The 18360-nt window shown below is 47.9% G+C and overlaps 1 protein-coding gene across 1 annotated transcript in view; it reads left to right on the top strand.

Annotated features, from left to right (window-relative positions):
• Window positions 1-13764: 13764 nt before the first annotated feature.
• Window positions 13765-18360, top strand: part of dpp6a (dipeptidyl-peptidase 6a) — a 103453-nt gene continuing 98857 nt past the window's right edge. Inside the window, exons 1-2 of the mRNA XM_029842830.1 lie at window positions 13765-13963; window positions 14045-14114. Of these exons, the coding sequence (XP_029698690.1) occupies window positions 14058-14114 (57 nt within the window). The 5' untranslated portion in view covers window positions 13765-13963; window positions 14045-14057. The remainder of the gene's footprint in view (window positions 13964-14044; window positions 14115-18360) is intronic.

An 18360-nucleotide genomic window follows, 5' to 3' on the forward strand; every position in this document is an offset into this window, starting at 1 on the left:
CATTATTGTCCTCAGTCACTATGAATGAGCTTCCTTGATTAGTTAAAATGGACCTCCAACCATTTAGCAGCATGTGGACAAAATGTTCTAGCTAGTCCTAAACATCAAAAGTATTTGATTCTGTGCGTCTTTGTTCCCGATTGTGATGATTTTCGATCATCTTGTGTATAATCCATTTCCAAAGTGGGCGAGTTGAATTTTCATGAGATTCTTCTCCCTTCCCGAGTGATCCCTTGATTCTGATTTTGTGCCATCAGTCATTTCTTATTAATGCTTATGGAGAAGGCGAAGAGACGCCGGCGGGCTCCAAAGAGGCCCGGTGGAGTTAGGCGCCGAACAGCTGATCAGTTTGGATCAAAAGTCGACCCGATTAAGGTGGTTTGACTGAACAAATAACAAACGGGTCAAATGTTAGAAGCAAATTAGCATGACTTTTATTCCCCCAAACGGTGAATTGTTTAATTCATATCGTTTCTGGTCAAAGTGCAGGAGCTAATGTCACGCTAGCGGTTACTTCAAGCCTCCAGATTTCAGAGGTGATGGGAGGAATTTTAATGTGGTGATCTGTGTATTTTTATCTGGATTCCTCTCAGCAGAAGGCATCTCTCTGCAGGCCTTCATCTTTGTGTTTATGTGATAAAGATGCCTTTCAGTCATTGGATCTCACCTGGGAGCAGCTTTTGTCGGTGATGTGCGCTAACCATGAGTCAGCCGCCTCTCCAGCTGCAGGTTATAGCTTTAGCTGAGGTCAGCCCACGCTTTTATCTGGAGCGCCTTCGTCCACGATTGCCTGGATGGACACAAATGCTTCCTTTTGTGGTTCAAATTACACACAGCTGTTCCCATATGTCCTGTTTTCACCAGGAGTGGGTCTGAAAAACGGATCTTCTGTAAATACTGATTCAAAACAAGCCTGTAACGCACTCAGGGGTCGTCCGGGTCAGGAGCAGCGTGGGTAAGATGCCGCCTGTGAATTTAACCTTTAGCATCTTCATGTACGCAGCAGTAATACGCCGATGCGGGCGCTTTATCTGCAGCATAAATTAATTTACGGGCTCTGTTGCTATCACCGACCCGGACACTTGCTCAGAGGAAGCGTTCAATACGTCTGAGTAAACCAAAGCTCGGCAGCGAGCTGTGAACTTTGGCTCAAAATTAGATTGGGGAAAAACCTCAGCTCTGCTGGAGACGCTAAAGAAGCTGACGCCACCAGCTGTAACACATCGGTGTAAAGTTTTTAAACTCCGCCCAGAGCAGCAACCAGATGTAATCTGGGTAATGCTCAGCGGGGAGGCAGTAAAACGGAAGTTTCAGTGGCAAAAGACCCAAAACCGCCAGTCGGTGACGACGAGGGACCCGATCCGTTTATTTACAAAAACCAATGCCAGTGGTGGAAAAGAGTGTTTTTAGCAGCTAGAGCTGTAGAATGATTCAATCCATCCTGAAAATAGGCTCCACCGTGTCTGCGCTGATAGCCGTAATCGGACCTTTCCGCCCACAGTCGGCGAGCGTCGCACCGGCTTCCAGAATTGAAATCGAGTCCTGTCGTGTGTTGGATAAATATAAACCAGGAGCTTCAACAACTTTCTCTCAAGTGTAAATTCACTGTCTCCAGGCAGCACAGAGCAGCTCGGAGGCGCCGCACGGCTCCCCGTGCTGCTCTGTGATTATTTGTACCCGTAGGACTGTGGCTCTGATACGACTTTTAAAAAAAAAAAACGACTCCTTTTTTCCATTGTTGCATCTGTTTCCTCTGCGGAGGAAGGAGACGTTAGCTGGAGCGAGGGGATTGGCACAATTTGATTTGCACACGCAACAGAGCCCGTGTTTCCTGCAACGCCGCGGCTCCACGCTGCAACATGGCGCCGACGGTGAGGGTGCAAAGATTAGGGCGTTGTCTTCATGCAGAACGGCTTGGAGAACCTCACAGATGTTTATTGCCAATGCCGGTTGATGAAAGGTCTGTTCTGTGTGACACCGAAAGAAGCCTGGAACAGCTTTGATGTGTGCAGAACGGCATCAACATCAAAGGAACCATATGACAATAAAGCCTGGAATCTTAGCTCTGGCTCTAGGAGAGTTTTGTGTTTGTCTCAGCATCGATTCAGAGCGGCGTGAGGTCTTCCAATCTAATTCTAATATGAACAATATAGCTGCAGGCACAGTTTAATGTGCCCGTGAGGAGGTTTGTGGCCAGCAGGTTAATGGCCACAAAGATGCAGACACGCTTAATGCGAACTCGGTTTCCTTGGCCGGCCCGGAAACGCGTGCGGACCAAATCCATGGTTATTTGATCAATTCTCCTCCTTTGAGGTCTGAGTGCTCTCCTATCTCGAGTGCTCTTCCCTGGAAACTTCAGATGTGGCTCCATGACGTCGACCTTTGAAGGATTTGTTTCTTTGCTCTCGACCCGTTCGGGAAGGTTCGGTCATGAACGTGTTTAACAGTCCGTATTGAGATTAGCTGACCTCTCCTCTCAATGTCTGGCCTCAAACCTCGACTCTGAAGCTGCCGTCATCGGAGTGAGCTTCAGGCTCAGCGGAGAATGAATTCCAAATGAGCCTGATTGGCTTCACGCAGGCGTCTGAACAGACGACGCACGTCCATGAATGTGTCTTCAGAGGAAACTGAGCTGAAATCACTCCCCCCGTGTCTGTTCATCGCCCCACACGTCCGGTGATAAAACCTCACATTTAGGCCGTCGCAGTTTTTGTTGCTAAGCAGAAACGGAAGAATTTCGCCAAGCAAACCAAAGAATCTGACGTTCAGTCTTTCCCCTGGGTGATATTTACACTTCAAACGGATCTGATATCGGGGGGGGGGGGGGGGGTCACACCCCGGACATGTTGGTGCACAGGAACAAGGTCAGAAACCTGATTTAGGATCGTGATGTCATCAAAGCCGAGCCAACCTCCATCACACCCTGAAGGCAAGGTTCTGGCGTTCCCTCGGCGAGCCTATTAGCAGTCAGCGCCACGTCTCGGGGGGCGTTACGGTTCCCAGAAGAGTCGTTACCACAAAAGAAAATGAAGATCGCCGTTATTCACCTTGGAACCTCAGTGAGAGAGGAGCATCAGTAAGATTGACAGATGTTCACTCGAACGCCAACATGTACGCAACAGAGGTGAATCGTTAGCTTATTAATGCTAATGAGCTTAGCTTTGTGGTGCGTCTGAATCCATGCCACCCGTTTGCTGTTGATGGTTGTATTTTGGTATCTGTTGGGATAAAACTGTGTTGGGAATCCTAAAGTGCAACATCCAGGATGGAATCACAGCGCTGTGGCTTTTCCCCTCCATGCGGTGCTAAATCTTTGATGCCGAGTCGCTCTGAGAGCAGGTCCTTGACATTATCCTGTTGCTCACTTTAAAGTCCTGATGAAATGTCAAACTGGGAGAAGCAACAATTCCCCTAAAACCAGTAACCTTTCGGCTGGCGAACCTCCTCCCGGCCGCGGTTTGGTCACACAGCGAAAAGCTGACACATTTTCCTGACATTTATGGAGAAATATCAGGTGGGATTTGTGTTGTCGTTGCTTTCACATGTTACAGAACTTGTGAAGGTCCAACCAGGCGTCCTCATGAGCTCATTATTCTGGTCCCAGTACGACTGTATTTCTGAGAGCATGGTGAACTGGAAGGGGCTTTTAAAGGCCACAGAAAGAAAAATCATCTGTTCTGCTCAGGATCCATCTGATATTTGCTCAGTCTGGGTAAATAAATAAGATCTGAGGGTTTACACCTCGGACTCCTGCAGATCTGAGTTTTAATATCAAAGCTTTGCGGAGCTGGGCTGCACCTTCGCTTTACAAAGGATTCACGGCTGAGCTCAAAATCCCGCCGACGTTTTTCTGCTGTGGGAATTTCATGTCTTAAAAATCAAATGAAAATAAATCGGAGTGCCTGCATTAGCGTAGCGACAAACAAACCCCCAGTCATTAAAGGGCCTGATGGAAGGTTTCTCCATGTTCTACACAGAGCCTCAGACTGAGACTACAGGAGCTTTACTGGCATCCAGATGTGCGTTGGCATTGTTCCCTGTCAGATCCATATCATCGATTGGTCCTGCACTGATGAACGGATCGATGGATCCCAGGTGGACTAATTAGGGCTGGCTTTATAATCGCATCAGTACCGACGGCTCCTCATTCACAGGCTGTCACAGACACTCCGTCACGCTCTGCATCGGCCCCACAAGGTCCCCTTCAGAACTCCGGGGCAGCTGGGGCGGGATGACATGTTCTGTTTTTCTGTTTCAGGTTTTCCACATTTTGTTCCTTTTCCCCCTCTCCCCCATGACAAAGACGGTCCAGATGTAGGTGACGGGATTAAGATAAAGAGCTCCTCTGTTATCACTTTTAAGCCTTCGCCGGTCCCGGAACGAGTTTTTGTCAATGAAATTGCAGTTTGTTGTTTAGCCGTGACGTATCGGACTGGGAGCAGAGTTAGCGTGTCTCCTATAAAATATGCAGTTTTTTTGTCTGCCATGGAAGGAACCCACGCAGCCCCCATGAATATATTCCATTTGATATTCTCTGAGCTGCTCTATCTTGATCCTCTGCCTGCTTCCCCGTGCCATGAATATATTACAAAGGACACAAAGGAAAATTATTTTATTTGCGAGGGTAAAAAAACAGAACTCAGTGGAGGATAAGAAAGGCTGCGGAAGGCCACCGTATTATCAAAAGGTACTTTTCCTAAGTATTTTTGAGAAATAAAGGGAAAGTAGGACACTTTTATCAGTGCGTCCCAAGGCTGGCACCTGTGACAGTGCTTAGCATGCGCTATCAAACCTCTGGTACGAAGAATTCTGGGACAAAACAGCGTTTGTGTGCCGCCGATGCCCAGAAGGAGAAGGTATCATCTTTGATCGCGCGTCCACGAGGTATCCGTGTAAACAGTTTATGGAAGCTTCTGCATTTCAATTCCGAGGCACCTCTCATACGGAGGAAAAACACATTACAGAAAGAGAGTTGAATGCATTCCGGCCCACAGCTGCGCGGTAATCCCATCAAAACGAGGGTGACGGGATGTTTTCACACTGATGGAGACCGTGTGACCTGAAGCTGTGCGACGCCGGAGCTCGGAGCGCCGAGGCCTTTTCAGAGTCAGAGTTCAGAGCTGCAATGCTGGATATTTCTCTGAAGATCAGAGGACATGTTGTCATGGAATGAAAGCAGAAATTCCACTCGGAAGGATTTTAGGATCTTATGGAGCAAACTAGAAATTGGAACAGAACAAATGACCTGATGGTTGGTGACTAGTCCAGGGTATGGAGGACATCTCCGGTAAGAGGTGTGATGATGTTCTCCTGGAGGAGCTGAAGGAGGTTAGCTGGGAAGGAAATGCTGTGGGATTCCCTGCTGGAATTACTGCCACGGTGACCCAGATAAGTGGAGGAAAACGGGATAATATCCAAACGTTTGGACTTGACACATATTTCTTTTCAACTTCAACGTTCGTAACAGGAAATTCTTTGGTAATTTGCGTCTCAACTGTTCGACCAGAGACTGGGAAGTTGAGCAGGAGAGTTGGGGAGCTGAGAAGACCCATGATTTCCATTCACTTGAAGCGGCCACCGGCTGAGGGAAACTGTATTCCCTGGTCGTTCCCGCTCTCGTTTGCGCGTGTTGGCAGCAGGAAACAGGAAACGTTGTCAGATTAATAAAGAAAAATGTTTCTGTTTGACATCTCGCATATCCTCCCTCGTTCTCTCTGTTATATTAGCACACGAGGCCCCAGAGATGCATATTCCGGATCATTACTATGATTTGCCGGCAAAGCGGTTACCACGGTAACAACTGAGGTAGCTACCGCGTATTCAAGAGTGAAACCTCTTTTTGTCAGGGATTCTTGGAGATCAACGCTTCAGCTCAGGTCACGTCAGTGTCATGGTGTAATTCCTCAGATCTATTACAACGCCGTTGTGAGGAACAACGCGCCCCGTTTCCAACCATGTTCTAATTATACCCGTCAGCTTCTGTCACTCACATAATTGGCATCATTTAAACGAAGCGTTACCCAAGTTTCCTTTTGCGAGCGGAGCAATGTTTTATTCCTTCAAGTCAGACGCTAAAGCTCCGTGCAGCCGCCATCAAAGGCTCTCCCGCCACGTCGGCGCCTGTGAACGCTGCAGGAAACGCATCATCAGACAAGAACAGCGTCTCTTTACACGCTGTGGTTAAAAGTAAAGTAAAGCGAGTCGCGTCCCTTCAAGCTGCGAGCTTTGCTTTTGAAGCGGGGCTGTTAGTTTCTCAAATGATTGAATCCTGTATTCTCCTTCTTTCCTCTTGTTTTAACCCATTAGTGGTGGGAAAAGGTCATTTTCCCTCTGGCGGGATTTCTGGATCTCTCGGACGTGCTCCCATCAGCTCGCCAGCTGCAGCAGGGCGAAGCGGCGAGTCTAAACGCCTGGGTGATGTGCAAAATGGCCGAGCCAAAAGTCGTGGTCATGTGTTGTTTGATGTGTGAGGCGTACTCCTGTACTCCTTCCAAACATCCCCCATCATCAACAACAACGGGCCTCCGCTGCACATGCATCCAAACCACAGCTAATCCCTCCATAGAAATGAGATTGTAACTTCCTACACGCTGTTTCTAACAGGGTGTGTGTGTGTGTGTGGGGGGGGGGGGGGGGGGGGGGGGGGGGGGTTCAAAAATACATCCAGGTTTTCCAGCAGGAAATTTAAACACTAGCGTTGACTTTAATGTAAACCGACAGAGCCGAAACGCGGCTGCAGGTTTTTGCTCGGTGGCCAATGGATCTCTGCGCCATATCGGGCTCCGGATTAGAGAGAAGCACCCACGGGGATCAAACCGTGCCACTCCCCCATCCGGGTCCAGGAATTTCTGGCAATCGCAGCGTGTTACGGAGAGAAGCGGAAATGCCACAATTAAACCACGTTGGTTAGGAAATGGACGTGCGGCAGGATCCACGTGAGGCCCAATTACCGAGCGCAGGTTGGGAGATGGACCTAAACTGAAGCGCGTTAGAGGTGGAAGACTTGCAGTTTTCGTTCCCTTTGTCTCCCCGTGCAGGGATGGCGGCGGCCTGACAGCTCGTCTGGCGCCACGTTGTCTGTTGGAGCGCAGCACGAGTGCGAGAACAATCGGCGGAGTTGCAGCCTGCCCCTGCTGCGCCATCGTGACGGCGTCTCCGCTTCTGTCATGACAGGTTATTGTGAAGAAGTCGCAGTCGCACAACAGGGGACATCACACCGGCAGAGCCCCCCCCCCCATACGCCCCTTCTCTTGGCCAATCCCAAACCTCTGTTGTGTATTTTTACTGAATATTTACTTTCCGTGACATTCCGTCTTCCGGCTAAGGTGGGAATCGCTCTGTCCTCCTTTCTGAGGCTTGTGTTCATTTCCACTCCGCTTTGAGGCCTTTAAGGAGAGAAGAATCCATTTCCCGCAATTGTTGGACGTTGTTGCGATTTCAGCGTCCGTGTGATGATGAAATTAAACTTGAGATCTTTCTCACGTCTCAAGTTCCCCACAGACCCTCCTGGCAGTTGGCGCGTCTGGAATTTGTCTGACCTCATCATGGACTATTCAACTCGCTGATTCTGCCTGTCTTTAAACCCAAGGGCGCCTCTTATATCACATATAGTGAGCAAGTCCTGCACCTAAATGGGATTCTTTTTACAGTTCTCTCCCATCAAAGTCTGAGTTCTCAGTGCTCCAGTCATCTTCCTATTTTTTGCACCTCCTGATTGGACGGGGTGGACCCTGAACCAAAGTGGGTGGGGCTTAAGCAGGATCTGGGCGAGACTTAAATGTGTGGTTTTTTACAGAATATATGCATAAATATACAGTGTATATACCTTGAATATTTTCCTCATTTGCAGGCGCGCTGCGTCCCTGATAACATGCAGTAATCTCATTTTGCTGCTTCCCGACCAAATAGGATTGTGTCCGCACACGTTTCCCTACGGAGCTGTTTTCCTTTAAAGAACAGAAAAATCCCTCCAGACAAAATGAGACTGGCTGTTTATGTCACCTCCAGTTGCCTCTGTTATTGCCCTGACTGCAGGAGAAATGTCCCCCGACTTGGATCAGCTCCGTCAGGGCCGAATACCAACATGCAGCTTTCCTTTCCCTCCTTGTTTTTATCTGGAGGCCTGATGTTGGTCTGAGGACACAAAAGAAGCTTTTGTGGTATCTTTGGTGCTGGAGTAGCGCCTGTGTGACTTCAGATGACCCTTCACACCCGCTCAAACGAAGCAGACTACCCGAAGGTCAGACCCTGGTCCAATAAAGGTGGCCCAAACAGCAGACTCTTGTTCATCTGTAACAATGGAGATGCATCCAGCATTACTTTTAATGCTCATGAACTATATTAATCCCCCAGACTGTTGCTCTGCTCATAACAATGCTGTCGTTATTTATATACTCGCTAAGACTCAAAGGAAAGGATCACTGATGTGCTCACGTGACGCTTCATTTCTCTAAATGTTGTCACGATCCAGCTCTTTACCTGCTAATCTTGTCATTAAAATGTGTAATTAATAAGAGCCTTAATTCCGTTTTAATTACCGCTTTGATCTTTCATCTCCATGGAAACAACAACGTAATCTGTTTTTAAAAGCAGATCATTAGCCATGATGAGCGAGGTGTCGATTAAAGGCGACTGAGTAAAGTGTACGCACCTGGAAAAGCAAAGAGGAAACTTTTAAAGCAAGTGTGAGGGTGGCTGTCCGCTCATCTCCCCACCAATAATAATTGGTGGCAATAATTGGCAATAATTAGCAATAATTGGCCAGATGTGCGTTAGCACCGGGATTTTGCCCAGCAGCTGCTTAATCTCTACATCTATTGGATGACCTTTTCCTCCTCAGTCCTCATTTCAAAGTCAAAAACTCCCGACTTCGCACACACAACCCCTCAGCAGGGGGTCCTGCGCATCGTTTGTGGTTCCCACTGAGCTGTTTTTAATTAGCAACAATTATTTTTTAAATTACGGCCTCCGTGTGTGAGGACGGCTAATAACTCCAGACTCGGGGGGGGGGGGGTTAATCCCACTGCGGGCTCTCATTCCCAGTTGACGACGAGCTCTGTTGTCAGAAGACTAAACGACAACTAAACTGAAGACCTGTGAGAATAAAACCGGTAAACAGGCGCTTGAGGTAAAACCTGAATAATCAGGGTGGAATTTTGAAACTTCAGCAGCATTTAAAAGAAGGCGAACTTATTATTATAAATTCTTGCACATTTCCAATGACACCTGTTTTTTCTGCAGCTCGGCGAGCGGCCTCCTCCTCCACACGCCTCCGTAAGAAGCCGTTGATCCGTTTAGAGACGACGGTAAATATGCAGCGAGTGGCGTTTAGGGCGTAATTGAATCAACCCGGTGGGGCTGTGCTGTCACGCGAATGCTGCGTTGAAGACCTTGAATCCATCACCTACCTTCCATCTGCTTCCTCTCACAGGCAGGGAACACAGACTGCTGTGCTGGGAGACGGAACACACACAGAACTGGGCCAGCAGGACTGGTTTGAATTTCAAAGTTACAGATTCAGATTTAGCACCGCGTGCAACGACGCGGTGCTATTTAAGAGACAGATATTTACGTCTGCCTTTGGCTTTTAACCACCAGTAATCCACCTGGTGCCGTCTTGGGATCCAACAGGTGATTTTTCAATAATTATTCTTCATATAAAAGCTTTTACTGGCACATAAATCACGTTTGAATCAGATAACTTAAGCTATAAACTACAGCTGCAGGCATGGTAACAAATATTTGGGCATTAAATTGCACGCGGCTGAAATTAAAGGACCTTAATGTCAGGCGGAACCACAGTTTACCATGAAAATTCAGCCAAATGTAGCTGCAATTAATATTAATATGACTGGTTTCATGGTGCGAGGTACAGAGGTGTCATCATCGGATCCAAAAGCTTCCGCTAATATGAGTTGAAGGATGAAAATGCTGCCTCTAATTAGCTGACAAATGGCAGCGTTGATGTTTAAAAATGCCAACTCATCACTTTGAACAATACAAGCCAGCCGCGTCTGATGGTTTTAATAACTCATCTGTTATTGCGCTGGAGAGGCAGGAGAAGCATCTTTAATAAGCTTTGGATGCTATCTGGGAGGAAAAGAGGAGCCTCCAAAATGAGATTCTGCCCAGTGAACATTGCTGTGCATAAATCCATTATCGGGTTACTGCGACACCCAACACAGCCGCCGCCATTATCATTCACCGCGCACATTTGGAGTGTCAACACAAACATCTGAGGACCCACAGCGCAGGTTATCAAGTGAAAATAAGCTGTTTATTCAGACACCTGAACGACGCCGGCGAAATGAATTTTACATCCTGGCATTTAAAACTTTTCTGGAAGTTAATATTTGCAGCTGGAGAGACCGGAGGGGTAATAACGCTGCTGGGTGCTGCGCGTTTCTGAACGCAGCCTCACTTTTGATCTCCTAATTTAGATGGTTTTTTTCTGCTTGTATCACTTCAGGAGGTCGCTCCAGACCTAAAACTTAGTTTATGATGAGAGATAAATTACAGAGGAGGAGGAGGAGGAGGAGGGGGAGGAGGAGGAGGAGGAGGAGTGTTTACTTTTAAAATGAAGTGTTATTAGGGTATCAGTAAGTAGCCTCTTGACCTTTCAACCTTGGCATGAGACCTGAGTTGATTGATCTCCAGATATCAAGTTTTGAGCAACGGGTGGCAGATTTTTGCAACAACAGTTTGAAAGACCCGAAGTTGGGATGTGGTCCTCCAGAACAGGGGTCCAGAACCAGGGAGACACCCTCTGTCAATGAGAATCCAAAGCCTGGTTGGACAGAAAACCTGGCTGGTTTGATGACCCTGAGGGTCCGTGGGAGGAGCCATAGGAGTCTCTGTCTGCCCTCTGGACCTGCCAGCACTAACCTGTGTGTGTGTGTGTGGGGGGGGGGGTTGTTATGATGTCGGTGGCCAACGTGACTGTGATGGAGGCTCCAGTTCACTATTCTGAAAATGGAAGCAGCTCGAAAACGGCCATAAGTCAGCATCTGTCAAACGGAGCATAAACACGCCGTTAACGCAGCACAGCTCCGCGCTGCAGATGCTTCTGTTTTGTTTCCTTGGTTGCAGATGAGCGGCGCCCTCCCTCCCTCCCTCCCTCCTGAGGCCATCTATAGGTCAGAGGTCAGCCCCGCTCCGCCTCGACGACGTCCACGTACCGGACCTCCGGACCTGCTGACAGATCCTGTCGACGTGGTCGTTTAAAGAGAAGAGCGACACAAATGGACCTCTGACATGAAAGAAGCGGGTTCAAGCCCGTCCGTCAGCAGGCGCGGATCTTTAACTCATGAAATATATACATGAAATATATACGCGACGTTTCAGTGAGCTGCTGTTTTGTAAAAGCAGACTCCTTCAAAGCAGACTCGCTCTTTTCCCACATAAATACATGCTTACAAATACATGCTCCTCTCCTCTCCTCTCCTCTCCTCTCCTCTCCTCTCCTCTCCTCTCCTCTCCCCTCCCCTCCTCTCTTCTCCCCCTCCCCCTCCCTCTCCTTCTCCTCTCCTCTCCTCTCCTCTCCTCTCCTCTCCTCTCCTCTCCTCTCCTCTCCTCTCCCCCTCCCCCTCCCTCTCCTTCTCCTTCTCCTCCTCCTCTCCTCTCCTCTCCTCTCCTCTCCTCTCCTCTCCTCTCCTCTCCTCTCCTCTCCTCTCCATTCTATCGTCTACCTCCTCTCCTCTCCTCTCCTCTCCTCTCCTCTCCTCTCCTCTCCTCTCCTCTCCTCTCCTCTCCTCTCCTCTCCCTCTCCCTCTCCCTCTCCCTCTCCTCTCCTCTCCTCTCCTCTCCTCTCCTCTCCTCTCCTCTCCTCTCCTCTCCTCTCCTCTCCTCTCCTCTCCTCTCCCTCTCCTCTCCTCTCTCCTCTCTATACCCAGCTGCCCATCAGCAGGAGGGTCCCCCTACATGAGCCTGGTCCTGCTCAAGGTTTCTTCCTGTTAAAGGGGAGTTTTTCCTTGCCACTGTTGCTTGTCTGGGGTCAGGCCCTGGGATTCTGGAAAGCGCCTTGAAACAATTTTGATTGTATAAGACGCTATATAAATAAAGATTGATTTGATTTGATTTGATATATATATGTATATATTTCTCCACTATACTAACAGCTGTTACTGATGAGGCAGCGCTAAGCTAGGTCGGATTAGCAAATGCGGGTTTACTTGTTTAAATCAAGCTAAATGCAAATAAAACAAGTGTTCACGTCATAATTTTACCAAATTAGCCAAAAATAATTCCATGATCATAAATTTTCTTTTCTTTTTTTTTACATTTTATAGAAAATATTCACCACATAGCCTTAAATTAACACGATGTAAGATCCTTCTATTATTCATATATTCATGTTTGGTCCCACTTCTGCCTCTGCTGGTGTTGGAAGCGTTCCCTCCTTCCTCACTGTGCTTCCATTTGATTGAAAGAGGATTTAGGGAACCTGAAGGAAATTACTTAAAGGTCAGAAATATATTTAACCTTTCGTGTCATCGCTGCTGTATCGATCTCCTGGACTGGAGCCACACGATTAATGTGATGCTGCCTGTGGAAATGCCGCACATCTTCTGATCCCACGGCCGGAAAGACGTCGCTGGGATGATGTGACAGCTGACAGACGAGGAATTGAATGTGAGACAAATATGAGACAATAAAACTCAAATATCTTTCTGTAAATGTGCAATTTTAGAATCTCATTTCCATACAGGATTAACTTTTTCACAGAGAAAACTATGTTTAAATGAATTACGCAATGTATGAAAGATGAAGATTGTGAGGAATAAAGAGCTTAGGTTTCCGCACGTGTAAATACTCTGGGTGTGTTTAGAGACGCTCACACGTGGATTATAGTTTCTATGTGGATCAAAACAGCCCAAGAGAACGTTGCGTATTCGATGCAAAGTGTTTTAAACGTGCCCAATATTCAGGTTGTCGGTCACAATTGACCTTTATTGCTCGTGAATTTGAGCATGTGGAAATGTGCCACAAAACAAACGTTAATGGAAATGCTCTCCCAACGAGCGTTCCAAACATTTTATGTCTCATTGTTGACAAGCAAATTATAGTTTGGACAAAAAAAGGACAGAAAATGGACGTTTTCGAGCTTCTCTGTCCGGTTGGTAAACATGTGAATCCGACCCTCGTTCTCGCCGCTGTGATTCCAGTTGGTTCCTCCGTGACTGACGGCCGACTCAGCTCAGCTTCCCTCCACCCAATTTTCACACTTCAGTGGAAACTGGGCCTCCTAACATCTGTTTGTCACGCTGTAATTTCAACGGAACAAATTTGCCCCCGGGGTGTCGAGATGATGAGAGAAGTGGCCACAAACGATCCGTCCCATGTGATTACTGTGTGTGTTGTTCATTAGGCTCGGATCAGACCGAGGTCAGAGGTCAAAAATGAGCCCAATAAAAGCAAAGGGCAATTTCATGTGGTATGAAAGGAGAAGTGAGGGTCGAATGTTGGTGGAATTTCTGTCAAAACGCAGCAAAGCCTTTAAAGAAGACGAAACCAGTTCTGGTTCAATTGATGTTGCTCATTAATCACCTGGAGATGCAGCACGTGGAAAACAAACGCTTTCTGACACAAAAACGCAAACAGCCTTTTCTTACTGGAGTCCACGATTGGACCGAGGAAGAAAAGAAGGTTAAGTTCGGACCTGTGTGGAGCTGAACCACTGTGGAAAGTACTCGGTTCCATTCCGTCACCGTGCTCCGTCACGCCTGCTGCTTCTGCGCTTGCGCAATTGGTGCGCAGACACGCCGAGCTCGGTGCGCGTGAGCGGGTGAGTGCGGGGAGTCCTCGAAGTGCATGAACGGAGCGAAGCCTGAGACGTCGAACCCGCACCCCCGAGCTGCCGAGTCAGAAAAGTTCTGATCGGGTGAGACTGGACTACTGCTGGGCGACGAAACGAATCTTTGCGCGCAAGACCAAGAGCGCGTGAGCGGCCACGAGCGTGTTCCAGGTAACTCAGCGCTGCGCTGCTCTGCTCCCCGCGTGTGTTCTCCCGCTTGGCTGCGGCTCAAACTTTGTTGCTTTCCCGCAGATCATTTCCGGCCATGAACCAAACGGCTGGAGCCACAAACGCGTACCGCAGATGTTCCAAAGGAGGGAAGGTAAGAGACGAGCTGCCGCGCGTTACTGGTGCCGCTGGTGGAGCCGGCGCGCTCACGGAGAAGTGTTGGCACGGCTTGGAGGTGAAGTGAAATGTTGGCGCAGAGTTTGGAAGGGAGAAGTTGTGTTTTTACGCAGAGAATGTTGCGTAAAAACGCATTTTTGTCACAGACCATCCAAAACTCGCCCTGGTGGATATCAGCACGGTCTTTAGGATCATGACAGACTCTGCTTCCGTGTCTGTGACCCGCACTGTCAGCTGTGGATCTGCAGAAAATCGATGAGGAGCAGAGGAAGGGATGGTTGTTGTGGGGGGGGTGACGCGTCGGCGCGACACATCTGCCAGCAGCTTCGGTTTGATGAAAGAGGTTCTGGGCGCTGTTTATCACCTGCAGCCGTGTGACCCGGGGATCATCCACGGCTGCTCGGTTCGCGTTTACAATGATGGATTTCCTCAGCCGCAACATAGTTGAGGTTGATGCGCATCGATTGCCGAGGCGCTCAGGAATGGACGTGTTGAGCGGCTGTGAGGGTCCACAGGAGCGGACTGAACAAGGCTGAGCCGCGTTAGTCACAACCCAAACACACAGGGACACGTTGTTCAGGGTTCGTTGGTCTGGTTCGGCTTCCAGTGGCTCTGGAGTGGTTGGTTGCTTGAGAATTGGCATGTTTGGTGACTCCTGCAGCTCTCCTGCGACATGTGACCACTTATGACACGCGGTCATCGACGTTCCACACCAGGAAATCCACTTTTGAGCAGAGATTCGTGCAGTTCTGGTGTTGAGTTCGGCAGACTGTCCTCTCAAAAGGGCTTTTAAGACCTTCGAAATACAGGTTATGGTAGCATTTTTTAACATTTAACTCAAACGAAACGGTAGCATTTATTGAGAAAACATGTCTTAAAACTACTAACAGACAACACTAAAAGGGATAAATGGTGAAAATGTGTTATATAGATGATAACTGGCTAAAGTAGTTGCATCAGGTAGAAGGCAAATGGCTAAAATACGTCTCTAAAAGTGACAGATGCAATAGGCTAATCAAGTTAGCCCAAAGGTTATAGAAAACGAATCAGTTTGTCCTGATTCCCAGAGCAGGTTTTCAATATTCACTGAAAAAGCTGAGCCAGAACACTTCGGTGGTGTTTGTTGGGCTGCTGGTCCTACTGGTTCTGCTGGCGCTGTTGTCTGTGCTTTGATGTGCCCTCGGGCCCCTTTGTTCTAATTCTGTTGTCTTTTATCTCTGTAAATATCAGATGATGGAGAAAATAGATGGGCTCTCATCTCTTCTCCAGACACCAGTCTGTCCTGTGGCCACTGAGAGGCTGGTTTTATTCTCTATACTGGCTGTTTCTCTTAAAAGCTTTGATGATTCCTCTCTGCGGAGTTTCTATTTCCAGACGGGTTGTCAGTCGACTGCAGAGACGATTTGAAGTGCACGCATTAATGACAGCCCGATTATGTCCGCCTGTGTTCTGCAGGCCTCCCGACAGGATAAGCCTCTCACAGTCATGGTCATCAACTCCTGACAGGCCTCCACACCTGGAAAAAAAACGCACAGCTTTGCTGAGATTATTTACGGATCGTGAGGAATATTTTTGTTTTAAAGCTGTCACGGCGATCTAGCTGTAGCTGCATGTTCTGCTGATTAAATTGAATTATTTTATGCAAAGTTGTGCTTTGTTCTCGTAGGAAATGTTGTGGTTTGATGTCAAAAGATACCTCAGATCAGATCATAACCACATTTTTCAGCTTCAGATGGTTCCCAAAAAGTTAAGCGTTTTGTGTCTTGTATTATTGTGGATGTGAGTTGTACATATTTTGCCCAGATGATCATTTTTCCCCACTCTTTTTGTTTTGTCATGTGAATGTCTCATTTAATGAGGTATCTACAAATCCACATTGAGCTCCGAACCTCCTCCTAACGTGACCACGATGACTGGACAGTGTTGGGCCACTAGAGGGCGCTGTGGTATTAGAATACTGTATACACCCTGCGTCTCGGAAACCGATTCAATCCGCATTTTCTTCAAATAAACCTTCTTTTTTATGAAGTATTGTTCGTCTTTACCTCTTCCGACGACCCAGTGTCCATCATTCCGGATCATTTAGATCATGGGTTGTTTTTAAATTGTCCACTAATGGAAGTGACTCTCGTGTATTCTCCTCAGTTCCCCCTGTTTTCACATCCTTTTTGGATTCCTGCCGCTGCGTCTCTTCCGCCTGTGTCCCGACAGGATGCTGTGATTGTCTCGCCTCTTGATAATCCTGAGGTGTGTGTGTGTGTGTGTGTGTGTGTGTGTGTGCGTGTGTGAGTGTGTGAGTGTGTGTGTGTGCCAAATCGTAATTAGCCTCCTTCCATTTCACCATCATTTGCAACTTTGCTGATCTCCACACCCGCCAAGCACCCCCTCCCCAGCAGCACCTCTCCCCCCACTTCCTGCGATTATTAGTCCCATAATGAGAACATGAAAGTTTAATTCCTGTGAGTGTGTTGAGGTGGAGAAAAGTAAAATCTAGGCTGGAATCGAGCGTCTTCTGCAGTGAAATGAGGAAACTGTCATTTCCTAATATTGCATCTCTGTCCTGACGTAACTGGATTTCGTCTGGAGCTGATTTGTTTGTCTCACGGATCGCTGCAGAGGACCAGCCGAACATGAACAGCCAGGAGAGCCCGAACCCTCCGAGGGCTGAGCGCCGCTAAAGGTGTTTGGATTGAGGTTGGACTTTTAATCACCACAGTTTAGTTAAAAAAAACCTCTTGGGGACGAACGTCAACGGGAGCGTTCCAAGTATTGATCCCGGCGCTCATTACACTCAGTCCTGTTGTGTTGGGTTATCGCTTGGTTCCAGTCGATGGAAGTGATCATTGATCGGGGTTATGGCAGCCGTATTCACATCTCAATCACTTCAGAGTGAACTATTCAGGGCCATTAGCATCGGTTATCTTTATGTCTTGTCCTGACGACATCGTAGATCTAAACAGTAAACTGGATAATTCCTCATTTGGCCACAACATTTATGTCCGTCCCATCCAACAATTCTCAACCGACCTCTTATATTCTGTCTTTTCTGTCCATTGCTCTGCACTACATTGTAGTCTATGTCCTGTCCTGTCCTGTCCTGTCCTGTCCTGTCCTGTCCTGTCCTGTCCTGTCCTAAAACCAAAATGACCACCAAGCGGTGATGCTAGAGAGCAAAATGTGAGTTCTTATATGAAATTAGCAAAATTATAAGTAAAATTTGACCCCCCCCCCCCCCTAAAATCTTTCCTGTGACCCTCTAAAAAGGGGTCTCTGATTCACTTTAGGGCCGCGCCCCACCAGTTGAGAACCACAAATTTAAGGCATCCTCCATTCCAAGCATTTAGATACAAATGGCACTGATTTATTGTTCAGCTGCTGTCTTGAGGAGCAGCTTTGATGAGTTACTTCTTAACCCTGAAAATGTAATAAAATGCCGTGAGGGCTCATTTATCGCCATTTGATCCCAAAGGCTTTAGAAATGGACAACATTAGCATGAGAATGATAGTGGGAATTAGCAGAATTGGAGACATTACCGCCATCTTTTTTATGACGGGGATCTTATACGAGACCGTAAATAGACAATAAGAAACAACAAAGCAAACACAACAGCGTGTACAGTACGCTGTTGTGACACCAGAATCGATGCAAATAATGTGCAAACCCCCCCCCCACCTAGCTGTAAAACTTGTAAATTCAATTACATTTGCAGCCACGTCGGAGGGCTCGTGCTGCCCGTCAGCTATGAATAATGCAACACGCAATATAAAGAAACATCAGCAGGTGAAGTGTTTATTCATCCCTGTGTGTTTCTGCTAATTCTGCTGTGCTGGTGGTTTTTCTGCGTGTGCGAGATGAATCATTAGGCTGCGCACAGGAAATCCTGGAGGAAGCCGGAGCGTTATTACTCTGTTGTTGCTGTGCAGCCTTAAGGGGGGAAGAAAAAGCATGAAAACACAACACGGTGGCCATGCGCGCACACGTGCGCACGGTTCAGGCTTCTCCACAGCGACGACTCACACGTGTAGTCGCGTTTTGCCGGGAATGATTGACACCGCGGGGACGGGGACCGCGTGAGTCGCCGACACCTCTGTGGCCCATTGAGCGAGCGGTGGGCTCGGTAAAATGCAGGGGGGGGGGGGGGGTCTTGACAGCCCATCTGATGGGGTGTCACAAGCAGTCAACAAGGTCCTGAGGGACAAACGGTGCCACTTACAGTCGCCTC

The sequence above is a fragment of the Takifugu rubripes genome, chromosome 10 (assembly GCF_901000725.2).
Source record: "Takifugu rubripes chromosome 10, fTakRub1.2, whole genome shotgun sequence".
Taxonomy (NCBI): Eukaryota; Metazoa; Chordata; class Actinopteri; order Tetraodontiformes; family Tetraodontidae; genus Takifugu; species Takifugu rubripes.